The following is an 18,491-nucleotide window of genomic DNA, read 5'->3' on the forward strand; positions in this document are numbered from 1 at the left end:
CATTAGATATTGTTAATCTCTTAGTGTACCTAATTTTTAAAATAAATTTGAAAAATAAACTTTATTGTAGGTATGTATATACAGGCAAAAATATAGCTTATATAAGGTTTGGTACATTCCATGGTTTCAGGCATCCACTGGGGGTGTAGAACATATCCCCATAGAGAAGGGAGGACTACTGTATAACCTTTTTCGGTAATGACCATGGAAATTGTTAGGCAGCTATTCAAAAATAGTTTTGGCAGCACAAAGGATCACTTCTCCTAAGACTGAGCATACATATTTTTAGGGGGAAAAATTCAAATATAGCATGCCTGAAATTAAAAAAGACTGTCTCAACGAATTCTCCTTGTGATGTCAATATGAATTTCTTTTTAGATTGGATTTAGATTACAAGTCTGAAAATAAAATGAGCTCTCATGTATTTATATTTATTTCCCTGTTAATATTACTCATGGGAAATACACTTCACTTTTATCATCTGTTCTTTGCTCCAGGTATGGTTGATTATCAATTAAATCACAGAAAGTACTCTCCAAGATAAGAAAGTATTTAAAACATCACTGTAGACACCTTTTGATGTTCATACTGCATTATGTATGGATAAGCTTTCATATCCTTTAAAAACACATTTTTATTTTTGCTCTGATTCAAGGGTAGCATCCTCCAATAGCTTTTTGACTCTCGGTTTGATTACATAGCAGGGTGATATATAGGGACACATCTCCTATCTTCCTATATATGAATTTCCTGACCTCTTTTCCCAGTTTCTCCATTGCTTCAGTGTGCTTTCATGATTACAAAATATTAAAGCTGTTACAGAAAAATGGCTTGTCATTGCCAGTAAAATCCATTACAAGAAACACTTCTGTATATTTACTCTAGAACATGCTATTGAGTGTATTGATTTTGCTTAAATTTTCATTCTTGGGATGACCCAATCATACAGGATAAAAAACATCAGCTTCCAATAAACTTACAGAACACCAAAGGTAATAAGAACAGAATGGTTTCAGAGAAATAATTCCAAGAACAGGCTTTATTTAAAATGTCAGTTATCCTTCCTTTCCTACTCTTAATGTATTTTAAAACTATCCATAATAATAGTAGCAACAATTGTTGCAGTATTAGCAGCTTGAAGGTAGGAGTTGTTTAGTAAGATCAAGGCCAAATTGTTTAGGTTCAAACTATCTGTATATTATTCTAAAGTTACCTTTGGGACACTATCAATTTTATTTTATTTTATTTTATTTTATTTTATTTTATTTTATTTTAATTTTATTTATTTTTTCATGAGACACACACAGAGAGAGAGAGGCAAAGACACCAGCAGAGGGAGAAGCAGGCTCCATGCAGGGAGCCTGATGAGGGACTCGATCCCCATACTCCAGGATCACGCCCTGGGCTGAAGGCAGACGCTCAACCCAGGCATCCCAACACTATCAATTTTAATAGTTCTTTCAGACAAACTTCATTTCACAGAAGGCATTTTTGCTTAAAATACATATTTATTGTCATCTGCGTATGTGTATGCATGTGCATTAAGGACATTCAGCTTTTGTTTATATTTAAATCACAATAAAAATAGTTTTTGTAGGAATCACACTTACAGAGAAGTATAGTTTCATATATATTCCCCACTCATATATTTACATAAATGTATTTTGTATTGCTTCTTTCTTTATAAACATTGTATTTAGGCAGCCCAGGTGGCTCAGCGGTTTAGCACCGCCTTCAGCCCAGGGCGTGATCCTGGAGACCCGGGATGGAGTCCCATGTCGGGCTCCCTGCATGGAGCCTGCTTCTCCCTTTGCTGTGTCTCTGCCTCTCTCTTGCTCTCTCTCTCTCTCTCTCTCTCTCTCTGTGTGTGTGTGTCTATCATGAATGGATAAATAAAATCTTTTTTTTTTAAATTGTATTTTTAAAAATACTGATCTGAGCAAGGTACCCCTCTATTTTTTTCAGAACTATATCCATCTCACTTAAGGTAACTGAATTGAAACTTTAGATCTGTCTCTAGAGTGGAGTTCTATGAATTTAATGAAAAGCTTTTGGAGACTAGAATGTCTTTGAAAATACAAAACATATAAAAATCTTTCTGAAAAATCTATCTTTTGGGACTCCCAAATCCTATTGGCAGGTGTTGATTACTAAATAATAAGCAGGAGAGGATTAGTTGCATCTGAATTAACTCTATTTTCTGAGACTGTTAAAAATGACACCCGATTCTGCGTACTTGTCTCTAGCAATTGAAAACAAACAAGTGCTAGAAATAAGATGAACAATGAAATTTAAACTGGTAAATAGATACACATCCCAAAAGAAATCAGATAGCAAGCCTGGGAGAAAAACGCTAATAAGACTATCTTGCCTGCTTCTTGCAAAGGGTTCGGCTTAATAGGCATGTTTTTATTGACCTTCCTTACAGGATTACCACTTTGCTGGGAGGATGACTTGAATTTTAGATGTATTCATCTGTGTCATCAAAAATGGTGTCATTATCTGAGATGGGGTTAGCTAACACAGGCAATAAAAGCATAAGAAAATATCCTTTTTAAAGATGAAGAATAGTCGCATATTTAAACAGTCGTGGGTCTGAAAATCAGACTATTTTCTAAGTTGCTATACTTTCGAATTTGCCCCTGTAAACCAAACAGCTTTTACTAACTATTGCATGCCAGAGCATAAGTTTATCGCTGCATATAAATCAGGTTCTTTTGGAAGCTGCATTAACCCTTTTAGGACTCTAAAATTACAAGGATTTATTAATTAATTCATATGTGATGATAGCTATCAGATAAAGGGTAAGATACAGATGCAGCTAACTTAAAATAAAAGGGAGAAACTGGCACACTTGACACAATGCAGTAGAGTCAAAAAAGGACAAAGGGAGAAACGTAGGCGTGAAGAAAGAAACCTATAGATGCTGAGGTGTGGGTTTTAAGGACACTCGCTGTTTTCTGTAATTTAAAAGTATAAAGAGGTGATTATTTAAATGTAGACTTTAATTTCAATAGAGGTGTCACTGATTTTTAAAAGTCCCTGAGGGGAAAATATTCTGGCCTTTGTGCTTCCGTGGATATATGCCAGGCAGGTTTGTTTATCTTATTTGAAATTATAATAAATAAATCATAAATGTTGAATTTTATAAGTTCTCAATAATTACTAGAGGACTTTGGATTTTTATGTAAACATGGTACTTAACATACAGACGTGATGTTACTTTATTTATTTTTTAAATAAGCTCTAGGCCTAATGTGAAACTTGAACTCATGACCCTGAGATCTAGAGTCAGATGCTCTACCAACTGAGCTGGCCAGGTACCCCAGACCTGGTGTTACCTTAAATCCTCTATACCTTATAGCAAACGAGAGCCATTATGCATAACTGTTTAGGTCCTGGGATCATTCTGAATGCCAGCATCACAGCCTCAAAAATGAATGGGATTTTTATTGTTTGGTTTGTTTTGGGTGTTTGGTTTCAAGTTTTTATTTCTATTCCAGTCTGAATGGTTTTGAAATAAGTAATTTGTAAGGAGTGGTCTTTCTCATCATAGATTATCAATAGTATTTGATATCTTCTTGGTGTAGTCTTCCTTTACATCAATGATAACATTCAGGTGTGAATAATGAGTTCTGTGTGTTCAAGGAATGGAGCATGAAAGCATATATAATGATATCAGTGTCTTGATCCTCAAGAGATATAAAGATCTCATGGAGGCAGACAGATTGAAAAATAAGAGTTAGGGAGCTAATGCTAGAATCCATAATTCAGTGGGGAAATGGTGGCACTATCTTCATCCAAAATAGAGTGCTTATTTTAGACAACATTTTCAGGAATTTCCTGTAGTAATTTATTCTTTATGATATCCAGAAACAACTTGGAAAAGTTTCTGAGATTCAACATCTACCTATTTGTGGCTTTCTGCCTCGCCTTGAGAAGTATTTATTACCTCTCTCCTAGTTACCTAAAGGGTCTTCTTTCTTCCAAACCTTTCCTCTTCTGGCCTTCTCAAAGAATCATTTAATCTTTCAAATATGTGATCAATTTTATAGTTGATTAATAATAGCGAATTAGAGAAAGAGTGAAAAGAGAGAAATAGATGTAAGAAGAGGAAATATTTTTTTCTAATGAAGAATTATAAATTGTAGGATTTATATAGTTAATATAAAGTACCAGTTGAATCAACATACATTAAGACTTTCTTTAGTTTAGAAGGAGTAGGATGAGACACGAGCAGAATGGGGTCACGATGAAGTTGGAATAACTATGCCAGTGAATCATGTCATGTCCTGTTGTGCTCCACTGGAGATAATCCTGGTTGGGACCAAAGCTCCAGCTATCTGTTTCCAGAAATAATGCTGATTTGAATGCATCAAAGTGTTGTATGTTAATAAGTGTTGTCTAATACTTTTTCAGTCAAGCACCTAAATATTTCAAAAATTGTCTGAGACATACAATACACTGCTCAGATACCTATCACAGTGCCCATAGCCTGCTTCATTACATTTGTTTTTATTCAGAGCTTTTCCATTCTCTTTTAAATCCTAGCAAATTTTCTGTACGTTATTATTTTACATTTTTGGCATTGCAACATATGTCCTTTGACTTATTAAGCTGATCTTTTACTACCCTGTGAAATGCACAGTCCTGTGTGGTTATTTCACTTTCTCATCCCTTTCCCTAGATCATCCTTTTCCTGCTCGCCACTATTTATTGAAACCCTGGATCATCCACTGAATTGCAGATGAAGCACCACTCCTTGTACAAAGCCTTTCACAATATCATAGTCTACACTTTTCCCTGTATTTCTGTCGCCTGACACTCCTATGACATAGTTCAAAATGTTATTGATCCTGAATTATTTCCCGTAGTTGGTTTTAAACCTACTTTCTAATTTCTAGTCAAAGTGTAAATGCCTTAATGAAGAGATAAAATTTTACAGATGGAGGATGCCTGGGTGGCTCAGTGGTGGAGCGCCTACCTTTGGCCTAGGGCATGATCCTGGAACCCCAAGATCTAGTCCCACATCAGGCTCCCTGCATGGAGCCTGCTTCTCCCTCTGCCTATGTCTCTGCCTCTCTCTCTCTCTGTGTCTCAATAAATAAAATCTTTTCTAAAAAAATTCCTACAGATGGAAGAATTTTACAAGTGGAGAGACATAGTTTTACGTACTACCAACCTTTTCTGGACACAACCTTACTGTTCTACAACATTCTATTCAAGATGCCTTTGCTTGAAAATCTCCAATGCCTTCGAAGCACAAAGTTGGTGTTTTATTCATTCTTGTGAATGCTTAAGTATAACTTCTTTAAACTAACTACTGAACTGTACACATCTAAAATTGTCACTGAATTTGAGCTGTCTTTTCTCTGCTGGCACATTAGTGTCGTATTGTTTCTCCTTAAGAGACTCTGTCAGGGTCCTTTTCTCAAAAAACAAAAACAAAAAACAAAGTTTGTTTCATTAGTATAGTATAGTATCCAGCTTCAGAGCCAGTTCTCCTCAGCCTAAGTTAAGACAGAGATGGCCCACATTTATCCGTGCCTTCGCTTCCAAGCATCTGCTGCTCCCCCAGGTGATGGCTGCACCTACACTATGGGATTGGGGGGAAGGGGGTAGCTAAAAACTGAAGGCTAATCCCAGAGCAGTGTACCAGGGCACACAATTAGGTTTGTGCTATGGATTCCCAATGCATGCTCTGAAGTCTCGTTTTTAAAATATTTTTGATGCTTGCATAGCAAATCTCCTTATATCCTTTTGCTTTCATTCCTTAACTGAAGTCTCCATTTAATGTAAGTCTTCTTCATCTCGGAGCGTTATCTGTGTGTTGTCAGTATATATGCCAGAAAATTCACTCTGGTAGACGTGCTATTATGTCCAAGGGGTCACAAACACTTAAAACCATCCCTGAAGGCGTGCAGGTGCACTGAATAATAAGTGCAGGGGCTCCAAGTGCTCCAGATACCCAGCTGCAATTGGATGCAGTTGAATATGATATAGGCCAGTGGTTTCTGGTGTCTGAATGCAACCGTGGCAGTACATTGGGAGGCATTGTGCAATGCAGGTGCACGCTAGAGGATTGCTACTTCAAAGCTGCCACGGTTTGACTATTTGATGGTGTTATAATAACTTCCTCTTCAAAATATGCTCTCCACCTATCAAAAGCAGGCAGAGTGGTATTGCACAACTGAGGCACAGTCTAGAAGCCCTATTGCCAGTGGATCAACCTAAAACTATATGTGTTTGTCTCAGAGGTTTTTTATTATGTGAACTATGTTTCCACCTTCTGATTCCTTACAGCCAATTATCAGGAAGTATTTAAGTTTCTGGAGTTGTATACCCAGGGTTTAATCAGGTATTGCTGCCAACACGTAAACAGGCATCTTCATAAAATGAGCATTGGCATATTATAATGAGATTCATGGTCCCCCTTACATTAAAAAAGTAAAAGAGGCAAAAACACATCCTGCCTGTATGTATTTGTGTATGTTCCTCGATTCGTAAAACAGTATGTTCCTGTGCACAAGAAGCAGGGGAAATACAATGCAATAGATGAAAGATCACTCAGTCAAAGTGGTTAGTTTTCTGATACCACATTTTCCCTAACCTTTTCCTTTTCTTCCGAGCACGAGGGATGCACCAAGCTTATTAAAAATTGTACTAAAATTAAGCCTGGCAGTCATGTGAACAGTAGCAGAAAAAAAAAAAAAAGAAAAGCATGTGATAAAATTGTAATGTATTCTTTTCTTTCTTGTTCTGACACAGGGAAAAAAAAAATTTGGAGACAACTTTCCAAAGCTGTCTCTAGAAATAAGATTGAAAGTGAAATTTTTACCCCTCTCATAGTCAGAGCAAAATCAGAAGGTTTATTTTTAACTAAGAGGCTAGTAAATGGGACATAGAAATCATAAATGAAAATAATTTGAATGAATGTAGATTAAGATGCCATGTATGCGGAATAATTCACCCCATCACCCCAACAAGTATAGGGAGTTTACAGGATGGTAAAGGAAAGTAAGTGAATAATAACCCACCGCCAAAAAAAAGAAAGGATTGTTTATGTTAGAAAAGTGTCAGCTCACAGGACTTTGTGAATCATGTCAACCCACTGAAAGGAACATTTTATTAGGGATCCGTTGGACTGTATTCTGATGAGATTTCTATTTTAGCATCGATCCTTTGTATCTGATATGTTAGAATATATTTGGATTAAATTGTAATTTGTCGCACTCATAAGGGAGTGTGTGTGCATGTGTGAAACTGAGTGTGTGTGCTGAAGAACAGAAAAAGACAGCGAAAACAAGCTGTTCTTAAACAGTGAAACCCTTCAGGAGAAAACTGATACACAGAAACTGCCAGTCGAAGGTCTTGGCTTGTCATTTTTGCTGGTCTGTGATGGGTACCTAGTTTAGATTCTGTAGAGTTAATCTCCAAAACCCCAGTGCCAGCCATAAATAGAGATGGGTGCCTGGTCTCTGCTTTTCCAGACAGCTAATTAGGTGTTATGAAAGCTTACGTTGGTGAAAGAAGGTAAATTAGAAATAAAAAAGAAAAATGAGAACAAATAAAAAATGGACTTCCATTTATAGAGTTGTCTACTTGGAAACAACTCTAATTTTAAGATGCTGTTAGAAACAGTAGCAACCACCACACTAAGAGAATAAAAACTCTTCCTATTTAAAGCTGTTTACAAAGCAGAAATAAAACCATTTTGTTGACAGTCAAAAAGCAAAGAAAACTCTCTCTCTCTCTCTCTCTCTCTCTCTCTCAAATGCCCTTACCCCATGGCCACAGCATTTTAGAACCTTCTCATTGATACCTTGACTCAGGGGATTTTGGTTTCTGGATTTTTATGACACAGACATTTATTTCTGTATCATAAAAAAAATAAATAAATCAGACGCATATGTGAAACTCTTATGCGAGAAACTATATGCATGTTTTTGTACAAATATGTGGGCTCCCGAGGCAGCAAGCTAGTTGAAACTAGGGGAGGAAATCCTTTTATGTTTTCTAATATCTCCCTAAGTAGTAACAAATTAGTTGCCAAGTATCTCTGTTTGGGTAATGTGGCATAGTGCTTTGAAGACTGGGAAAATAAGCTTAATTTCTGATTTGTGATAAATTCCTGCTTGAGAGTGAGAGAGACTAGAATAAATATATAGATCTACTCAGGACCAAGACATTTTATGGAGACTGACTCCTTGACATGTTCCCTTTGCAGTGAGCACCACTAAAGCCATAACACACAAGGATTGGTTCCCTTGACTTTTCCCAAAATAATCATGTTTACCAAAGGCTCCCTGAATCTTTATTAGTCCTTTCTAGTTTAAATGGTGTCTTGGCTTCAAATTTTAATCTTATACATAGTAATCTTTGGCACCTTTTACCCACTGCTGAGATGGCTATGCACCCCTAGCGATACAGGGACCTTAGTTACAACGTGAGAATCACAGTGGGAACATTAAGCTATGGACACCTTTGTGGAAGATTGCTAAAACCCAATAATTTAAGAGCAGGTAGTTTGATGTTTTACCTAAATATTTTCTTTCCTCACAGAGATGTAACTTCCGCAATGACAGTTCCTTTGAAGGTGTAGTTTGGCACCCAACAGTTGCTTGCAGAATATCGCTAAGATTAAGTTAGTAAAATGCTAGTCTAGGTTAAAAAGAGAGAGAGCTTCCAGATATGTCAGCAAATATGAATACGTAGATTTCAGGCATTTATGCCTAAAACAATTTGAATTACATAATATTCTAAAATCAGGGGTAGCCAAGTTGTTAGTCCAATCATGGATTTCATACCTACAGTTGTAGGGCAAAGAGAAATTAAAATTTTGGAGATTTTAAATAAAAATATAAATACCTATATGTATACATTATGTTTGTAATGTTTTATATTTAAAAATGTGTGTATATATATGTGTCTGTGTGTGTGTTTTATATGTATTCATGTTATCTCCTAAACTATGAGTATAGAACTTTCTTGTGCATTTTATTGATTCATCTGTATTTCTCTTAAGACAACTACAGATAGTAAATTTTCAGGAATACATTGGTTATACATTTAAGATTTTGTTTGGACTATATCCCAGAGAAAGTTCAATTTTTTACACATGTGTAAAAACACACACACGTGCACACACATGCAAATAAAGATCTATATGTGTGTCTGCATGTGTGGTTTATTGTACAACTGAATTGCAAGTACTATAGTCATTTGAGTGACTTTATATCTTTTGAAAAAATATTATATAATTAAGATGAAAAGTTAAAATAATATGACTGTGTTTAGATCCCTCTTTTTGAGAGCTTGTGTAATAGTGGCTATAGATGTAGCTATAGGAGTATAGAAAATTCTTTTTTTTTTAAGATTTTAATTATTTATTCATGAGGAGCAGAGACACAGGCAGAGAGAGAAGCAGGCTCCTTGCAGGGAGCCCCATACAGGACTTGAACCTAGGACCCCGGGATCATGACCTGAGCCAAAGGTACATACTCAACCAGTGAGCCACCCAGGTGCCCAGGAGTATAGAAAATTCCTAATACTAAACAAGTATACAAATTTATCATATTATTCCATGATCCTTCAAAGAATCATGCATTTTAAAAATGAGACACTAAACTTTCCCTATAGGCAGAACTGCCCAGAATTCCAGCTGTTGGCCTTCAGAACAGTTTTTCTCTTTGCAATATAAGCATGCTTATCTCTTAGTTTCTCATCTGCATACCATTTGCGTTATGCCATCATTTTGGCAAAGGGTGCCTTCTGTGAAAAGGTAATCATGTTTTATTGAGGAAAGGGTGAAAATGCAGATAAATAATTTCTTTGTAAATCCAGATTGGTCCAGAGGAAGAAACTGAATCTTGGATCAATTATGTTTACCTTGATTTCTTCTATCCGGAGCCTCTGAATTTGTTTTCTAATACAAATATCTAATCTATGCTAATAACGGCAATCTATATAATTTGCTTCTTTTTCATTTGTGTGGTATATAATTCAACCTACTTATTCCAAGATGCATTTTCCCTAAGGTATAGGAAAAAGTTAGATTATTTACCTTGTAGCTCTAGGTCTTGAGAAAATACTCCACACTGATATTTTTATTTTTATTATACATACTTGGTTTATTGAGAGGTTTATTGAGGGGATCTTAAAAATACATAATAGAAGGTACATGTGACAGAAATCCTCCTGCACAACTGCCCCTTCCCCCTCTGTCCTTCCCTTCACTTAGCTTTCCTTCTTCCCTCTTTTTTTCTTCTGTTTTTCATTTTGTCTATTTTTATGTCTGGGTAGTCATTCGTTACATACTACCTATGTCTCTTTTTTGTGCCTACCTATTCATCTATTTATTTATGTTCTTTCAGAAATAATTTCACTTTCTCATAAATTCTTATTTGACCCTTGGCAGTAATAGTTCACTTTTTGCTCATAGTTTCTGCTGCTTGTACAAGAGTATCCATTAGATTTTCTTCTCTGTCTGGGAACTGCTACCGTCAAAATTACAGTCTAATCAGAAGGTGAAGAGCTTATAATGTATCATAATCAATACTTAGAATTTGCTCCCTAGGTCGTGACATAAAGGAGTCAAGTAAAAAGCTGCAGATTTTCAGCTGTGAAATGCAAACAATCATTTCATGTTGATGGTTTCAAATTCAAGGTCGATTTATACTTTCATACATCTGCATTATTCTATCTCTTTCAGTCTCTTCTTAAATTCATATTGAATTCATGCAGTGCCAGGCTATCCAAGTTGCTGAAATTGAAGTCCAGTCAATATTGAGATATAAAACTATGTTAGCATATTTCAAAGAGAATGTACGAGTTGTAAATGAATTTTTTAAAAGTCATGGCTCTAAAAGACACAAAAGTAATGAAATAGATAGTAAGTTTTCTACTGTATTTTTGGAGGATAAAATTGGTTGAATGAAATGATACATATTTATTTTCTAACACAGACTAACACTCATGTAGAGGTTATATTTATGGTTCTCATTCACAATACGTAGAAAAAAATACCTGATATTAAAATTTTCTGATATCCATTTTTTAAAAAAATTCTGCTCGACTTTAAATCCACATAGGAAGGCTTCCTAGCAAATTTCTATGTCTAGAGTTTTCTGCTGCTGTTCGTGTCCATCTGCCTAATAATCTTCCAAGACAGGTAGTATTTGAGTTCAGTTTGAGGCTATCTTTCACCATTCCTGCCACCATTACATAATAAACAACATATTTCATTCATTCGTCTGTAAATATGTTTTTTGAAAACATGAAAAATTAAAATAGAGGCAAGATACCTGAATACATTTTTAACATTTCACAAATATGAATGACACATGCTATGAAATACCATAGTACTTTGGTTCTATCAAGACACCATTTTGATATCTTTCTAAAAAATAATTAATCTCATAAGAAATTCTTTTACCTTTTGAGATAAATAAAGTTGTGGTTTATTTTATTTTATTTTAGGATAAGGAATTATTTATGTGTTTTAAATATGAACTCAGGTTTTATATATGACTTTAGAAAGTAACTGTATAAATTTATCAGTGGTTTTAAATTTGGTGCTTTCTATTTTAAATATCTTTCATATAGACTATTTTTTCCTTGCACAGGATACTATGAATTTGTAGGGATCCTCTCACATCAATTAAATGACTATCCCAAAGGTCTCTAAATGTGTAGGGAATTCTATTCCCATCACACAAAGGTAAATTGTAAATATCCTCTCCTGGAAAAAGAAAGTTCTGATTTAAAAAGAACCATTAAACATAAAGGGAAACAATCATTTGTAGGTGAAAGGGACAACTAGGAAGATGTAGTTCAAAGTTATTGTTTAAAATATTGGGGTGGTGGAATTATGCAGCTGTTGTCATAATGCAGGAATTTTCTTTCTTATTTTCTGTTCAGCATCTTTGAAATAGGGATCATTAAAGAAGGCTTTATTTAGATTCTCTGTATGCCTATTGGCAAAAGAGAGAAGCAAACATTCTCACAGAAAACATTATCATTTAAAATAGGAAATCATGAGTTGTCATTCATCTGAACTATATCTGTTGACTAAATCCATTTTCACCTACTTACACCAAAAACAAAAAGCTGAAGTGAAGAAAACTGATTGATGATCTATGCCCATATCTAATAAAATAGGAATGTACACTTTTTGACAAGTTTATTCATAACACATTCTGATTGAAAATTCCATTTGTTCCTCTCAGTAGGAAAAGTAGGCTTTTTAAGGAAACCTTTTATTTCATGACTGTCACCAAAATAACAATTACAAGCAAAATAGGGATGAAACATGAAAAAAAAAAAGCAGCTTAGGACTTGTTATGGAAGTATGTGATCTAGTTTTTACCCCATTATTTGATTTGAAAAATTAATCCTGGTAATCCTTTTTGAAGTTCACTGTTTCTAGGATGGGTTATACAGAACAAAGACTAACTGATACTCCAGGAGATTAGTTTACAGTGATGTTCTATTCCACTGAGAATGATTCTCCAATGGCCACTTTTTACTTCTTCCCAGGCTATGGGAATTCATTAATATCTAGAGAATAGACTTAAATAAAACCATTGTCTCAACCAGCAGGTTTATGCAACCATCCTGAAATGTTTTAATTATTGTTTTCTTTTCCTTTTTAATTAAGAGACCAGAGGTCAAACAAGCCCACTGAGAGCTGATCGCAGCCTCAGTAGAAATTTAAAAGCAACCCTAATGATTGGATTTGCTGTTTTCTCTTTTGTTTTGCAGAACCAGAAGAGTGTGTTAATTGCACAGATGAATGCCGAGTGCTTGGTCATTCTGACAGGTGTTGGATGCCACAGTTCCCTGCAGCCAATCAGGCTGAAAATGCAGATTACCGCACAAATCTCTTTGTACCCACAGTTGAAGCTAATGTTGAGACTGAGACTTACGAAACTGTGAACCCCACTGGGAAAAAGACTTTTTGTACATTTGGAAAAGACAAGCGAGAGCACACTATTCTCATTGCCAATGTTAAACCTTATTTAAAAGCCAAACGTGCCCTGAGCCCTCTCCTCCAGGAGGTCCCCTCAGCATCAAGCAGCCCCACCAAGGCATGCATCGAGCCTTGCACCTCAACAAAAGGCTCTCTGGATGGTTGCGAAGCAAAACCAGGAGCCCTGGCCGAAGCAAGCAGCCAGTACTTGCCCACTGACAGTCAGTATCTGTCACCCAGTAAGCAACCAAGAGACCCTCCGTTCATGGCTTCTGATCAGATGGCAAGGGTCTTTGCAGATGTGCATTCTAGAGCCAGCCGGGATTCCAGTGAGATGGGCGCTGTTCTTGAGCAGCTTGATCACCCCAACAGGGATCTGGGCAGAGAATCTGTGGATGCAGAGGAAGTCGTGAGAGAAATTGATAAGCTTTTGCAGGACTGCCGGGGAAATGACCCTGTGGCTGTGAGAAAGTGAAAAAAAAAAAAAAAAAAAAAAAAAAGCATTGGCATTTTCTTGTCTCTTCTGTTGATTTAAAAATGATCCCTCCTGGTGAACAACCCGTTTTACAGGGATGAAGAAAGACCAATGCTGCTTTAAGGCTTTTAGTGAACATCTGAAGTGCCCACAAGTATGTTCTTTTCACTGCTGTTTCTTTTCCAGAGATAACAATGGTTTTGTTTTGACCAAACTTATATTAGGACAGAATTAATGATGCTGAAAGAGAAAAGAAAAAGAGAGAAGAGAAAAGAAAGAAGAAAAAGGAGGATGAGGAGGCGAGTTACCTTTTGACAATCTGTTAGGAAGGTATGCAGTGTGAGAATAGAAGTATTTCTGATCACTCTTAAGACTGTCCTCCGTGATTTATGCTGACTTAACTGTTTACCTATAAACCCCATACAAAGCAGGGTCATAATTTGTGATCTGTGGTGGATTTCTAGCAGTCATCACAGGCTTCTACTTAAAATCCCGAAAAGACCTTGCAGTAGTCCAAGCTACACCAAACATTAACACATATTTGTGGTAAACATTTCTGTATAAAGTTACCTGCCACACATATAAACACAAAGAACATTCCATATCATTAGTCGGAAAAAAGTTTAAAAAAAGAAAAAAACTTGGTCATTTGTAAGACACTTCATGTCGTATAAAAGTTAAATGTAAAAAGATATAGTCCATTTTGTCCTGCACACACATAGACTAATTCACTTCATTAAAGGAGAAGAAATTTTAAAAGGTTTAAAATGCCTCTTCAGCTTTTTAGTGTCCAACAAACTGTATAAATAATGATGGATATGTTTTAAATTTGACCTGAAAAAAATAGTGACCGTGGAATGATTAATATTCAGAGGAAATTAACATGATTGATAGGTTTTATTCATTTGTGGACACTAAAATAGCTCAGGAAAGTGAAAATGTCTTAGACATACACAAATCATATGACCATTTAAATGTGCAAATGTAAGAAGATTCAATGTGTTTACATCAAATGACATATTTTTATTGATTTATTGCAGATTCAGTGCATATGAGCCAAATTGTTGAGTGTATAAGAGCTATATTGTGTATTTTATTAAATTAATATATAGTTGTGTTGCAAAAATATTTGGGCTTATATTGTAAATGGCAAGTGTTGCCTCGGTAGCTGTCGAACTCTATGAGTTTTGTTTTTTCCTGCTTCCTTTTCCCCATGGAGTGTGGGAAGCAGTGCCTCAGAGCAAAGTCTCTCGTTTAATGTATAGTCTACCAAGTACTACAGTACATAATCTGTTCAAAATGTGTTTGAGTGAGCTGATGGAGCTAACTGAAAGGTCAAAAAATACATCCGTCAGTCATGGTTATGTGCAAGTCCTTGTAGAAGCTTTTATTAAAGTCACGCTAAATCACAAGAATTACATTTGTACTGATACCTGAAACTTCTTCACGTTTTTTCAATAACATCCAGCTTCTGCCTATGTAGATATCATAACGTTGATTGGTTTCTCAAAAGTATCTTAAGTGGTTCAAGATGTGTGTTCCCATTATATTTCAAAACCATGAAAAAATGCTTTAATGCATGTGTGACACCAGAACCGGTTACTTGCATTGTGTAGTGTTTCTCAAGAGGTCTGGGTCTTAACAAAATGTTTTTCCTTTTTCTCAATGCTCTTCAGCCTCTTTTTATTGGTGTCCTTTGAGAACAATACACCTTCTATTCCTTCATTTGCTTACACCTTCTCTTGTGACATTTAGCAAGTTTCAAACTTACTTCCATGTGAGGCTAGGAAACCTCAAATTTCAGGAATTGGGAAAAACAAAATTAGCACTTGCAGAAGTAGCAGCAGATGGGAAAATGCCTTGATTGACATTTTCCTTCAGCATTTAAAATTTTTGGCATTTTACAGCTTCATGACAAACAGTTTCCAGCCCATACCTTAGAAAATGTGGTGCTGAGTTAAATAAAGGCTGTTTGTGCACTGGAGCAGAAAAATGCGTTATTTGCAAACTGGTGGAGAATTCTGTGCCTTCTTTTCTGGCCACCAAGCCAGTGTAGAAACAGCATAAATGTCATAAAATCATTAGATTTAAAACAAAAGCAAAAGCAAAAACAAACATTGAACTGAATTAAGTTTTGTAATTTTAAACCTCGAAAAATTCAGCTGAAAATATTTCCGTCAAATGCCGTCAAGAATTTAGACTGTACCTCGTTTGCAAAACTGCTTTGAAAGGGAAGAGTGGACAACTCCCATCAGCCTTATTCTCTCGAGAACTGTATTTGGTTCCTAGTAACAGCCTTTCCAAAGCGCTACTCTTGGTTTTTATTACTCATAAATGTTTAAATTAGAAAAGAAGGGATCTTGTACACGTGAAACCTAATTGACTCTCTATATTTTGGACAATTTATGTATCTGAAATGTGTTGTCTCTGTTATATGATGTTATTTTTTGCCAGGAGACTACAGGTTGATTTAGCTTGATAGCTGAAATTTGATGGAAAACTAATTTCCATTTAGTCTTACCAAGTGTTGCCTCTCTCTTATTAGACAGATAGCCACGTAGTACAATCTAAGGCAGTATGTAAATGAAATCAACAGAGAGTAGGCTTTATTTTTAAAACATTCTTAACGCTGAGTAACCAATTGTTCAATTTATTATATGTGTCTGAAGACATTAAAACACTATAAGATTTTAAGAATTGGTTGTGCCAATGTGTGAGGGATTTACCTTTAGGCTCTCTGTCACCGGTGATTTACTAGTGTTAGCTGTTTAACACATTATCTGTATTTAGTAGTGATTATTTATTTACAAGTTGATGGTAATTCAGCAGTCAGGACTCTGAGGTTTTGTAGTTGAGTTGAGGGAATCTCGCCTTTGTTCATTTGGCTGGCGACTGCCTTTATCACAGACCTCTGGTGCTTGGCTTCCAAGGAAGTCTATGAGATGCCAAAATCACCCCCCTAAGGAGCAACTTGCTCTGGGGGGGTGATATATGATCAAACAGTGATATTTCAAGGGGTTTCAGCATAATTCAGAATGTGGAAAAAGTCACGTCCTCCAAAACTAACCCCTCAAAAAAATCCCACACGTTCAAAAATGAATAACTTGATAATACTTTGTCTTTTAGGTCCTTCATAACTGAAGTCAAGCACAGAAAAAGAATTTATAGAAATTTTTGTAAGAAAGTCAAAAGTTCTCAAATTGTTCACTGGTGAACTTAAAAAAAAATCAGTAACACAACAATCTTTTCATTAAATGTTAATAAAAGATCTTTTCATCAAAGTTAAAAGTAGTGAGAATCAGTGTTAGTTATACCTATACCAAAGTAAACATTAAAGAGACATATCATGCAATTTTAAAGAATACTTTCATATTATTTCTTAACCTTACATACTTATCCTTATTACAGGCAATATACAAGGATTGGCTCACTACTCCATGAATTAATTGAATCCCTGGTTGGGAAATTGACTTTGTTTCATTTTCCCGAGATCTTGTAAAACATGACTTCCCTTTAAAGGATCTAGGCAGTGCTCAATTTAAAAAAAATGACACCATAAGAAAAAAAAAGTCATGTAGCGATAGAGCAGTATATGCTTTATTAGAACTAGGTTAAAAGCTGTTTGTTGCCTAATGGAGTAGAAGTTGCTGAGGTCAACAAGTAGACTGAGGTCTGGCATAATATATGCCCACTCGTTATTGTCTAATTATATTCTTTTGACAACAGGCAGCATTTATCACAGCATTAATTCAAATGAGAGTTTTGGCTATCAAGATGTGTTGATTTGAAACATAATTGAATGAGACCTGATTAAAGTCTGACTTTCCTGGCCTCAGTGTTTTGCAGGTTGGCTATTCCCATGTATCAGCCCCATCACTCCATAAAGTTCTTAGCTGCACCAAGCAATTGGTGAACAAGGACAACAACAAAAGCAGCATACATTGTATGGATTTATCTCAACGCTATTGTTTAATGGCTGTGTTTAATGTGACCTATCTGGAAAATGAGGACTCCGAATAAAAAGCTATTACTAATAGTGGCGTTGCTTCCTTTGAATTCATTAACGCAGAAATGGTGTGTTATACTCTGTGTCCTCATCATAATTATTTTGGAAAGCAACTATGGTATCACGACTATTTTGCAAGTTATTTGTTTACCAGTAAAGTAAGATTTCTTAAAACTTTATTTAACAATAATGTCACTAGGTTCTCAATAAGAATGGGTTGACAATCTCTCGGACAGCTTCGACAAGTTGGCTAGTCAAATAATCACTATGGAGTCATGGCCTAAGCGTTTACAGCTTTTTATAGCTACAGTTGGTTTTAAAATAATTTAGTACAAGAACCCAAAGGACTTCAGAAAAGTCTTTTTTTAAAGCTTTCTCATAATCTTACATGATTGAGGAAAACACATATTTATAAAGAGCATTTTAAAGTAAATACATACTTATCATGGCATCTTAAAATAATAAGCTGCTTTTTCTACTCATTCAACAAACATCTACTGAATTGCTACTTTGTGTTTGGCATTGGCTACTATGACCCAGAAGTAGACTGTAAACAAAGCAGTGGTCCCTGGATCACAGTCTTGTGGGAGAAACAGATAGGTAAGTTCTAATACACTTGCTCTTTATAAATTGGGTTTGGTTGTTTGCATTTTTCCTCAGTTTCTCCATGTATCCCTTATTTCTCACTCTTAGTGAATGGCATCTCCTAAATTAAAAACATAACAATCTGCCCATTTGGATTTTTCTTTTAATTTTCTCCTGAAGCACAATATATATCAAGAAGCATACACAGCTTTTCCACATTTCAGAAGACCTTTATGGTTTAAGCTTATTGGGATAGACTAAATGGCTTATATAATCATTCTTTTGCTCATTTATTTGTTGAATTCTCTGTTTCTTTTTCATTGAACACCACTTAGGGGCTATACAAGGACCTTAAGTTACAAAGAACTAAGACAATTATAATTATGTTGCCCTCAGTAGTTTGTGCCCAGGTGATATATACTAACATAGGAATGGACCTTATGTTCTCTTGACAC

At 35.5% G+C, this 18,491-nt stretch overlaps 1 protein-coding gene across 5 annotated transcripts in view; it reads left to right on the top strand.

The window, feature by feature from the left end:
* PCDH17 (protocadherin 17) overlaps nt 1-17,481 on the top strand; it is a 96,150-nt gene extending 78,669 nt beyond the window's left edge. For all 5 annotated transcript variants that reach the window (XM_049099265.1, XM_049099264.1, XM_025478128.3 and 2 more), the window contains one exon: nt 12,763-17,481. In XM_049099265.1, the coding sequence (XP_048955222.1) occupies nt 12,763-13,445 (683 nt within the window). In that variant the 3' untranslated portion in view covers nt 13,446-17,481. The remainder of the gene's footprint in view (nt 1-12,762) is intronic.
* The last annotated feature ends 1,010 nt before the right edge of the window (nt 17,482-18,491 follow it).

This window comes from Canis lupus, chromosome 22 (genome assembly GCF_003254725.2).
Source record: "Canis lupus dingo isolate Sandy chromosome 22, ASM325472v2, whole genome shotgun sequence".
Lineage (NCBI taxonomy): Eukaryota > Metazoa > Chordata > Mammalia > Carnivora > Canidae > Canis > Canis lupus.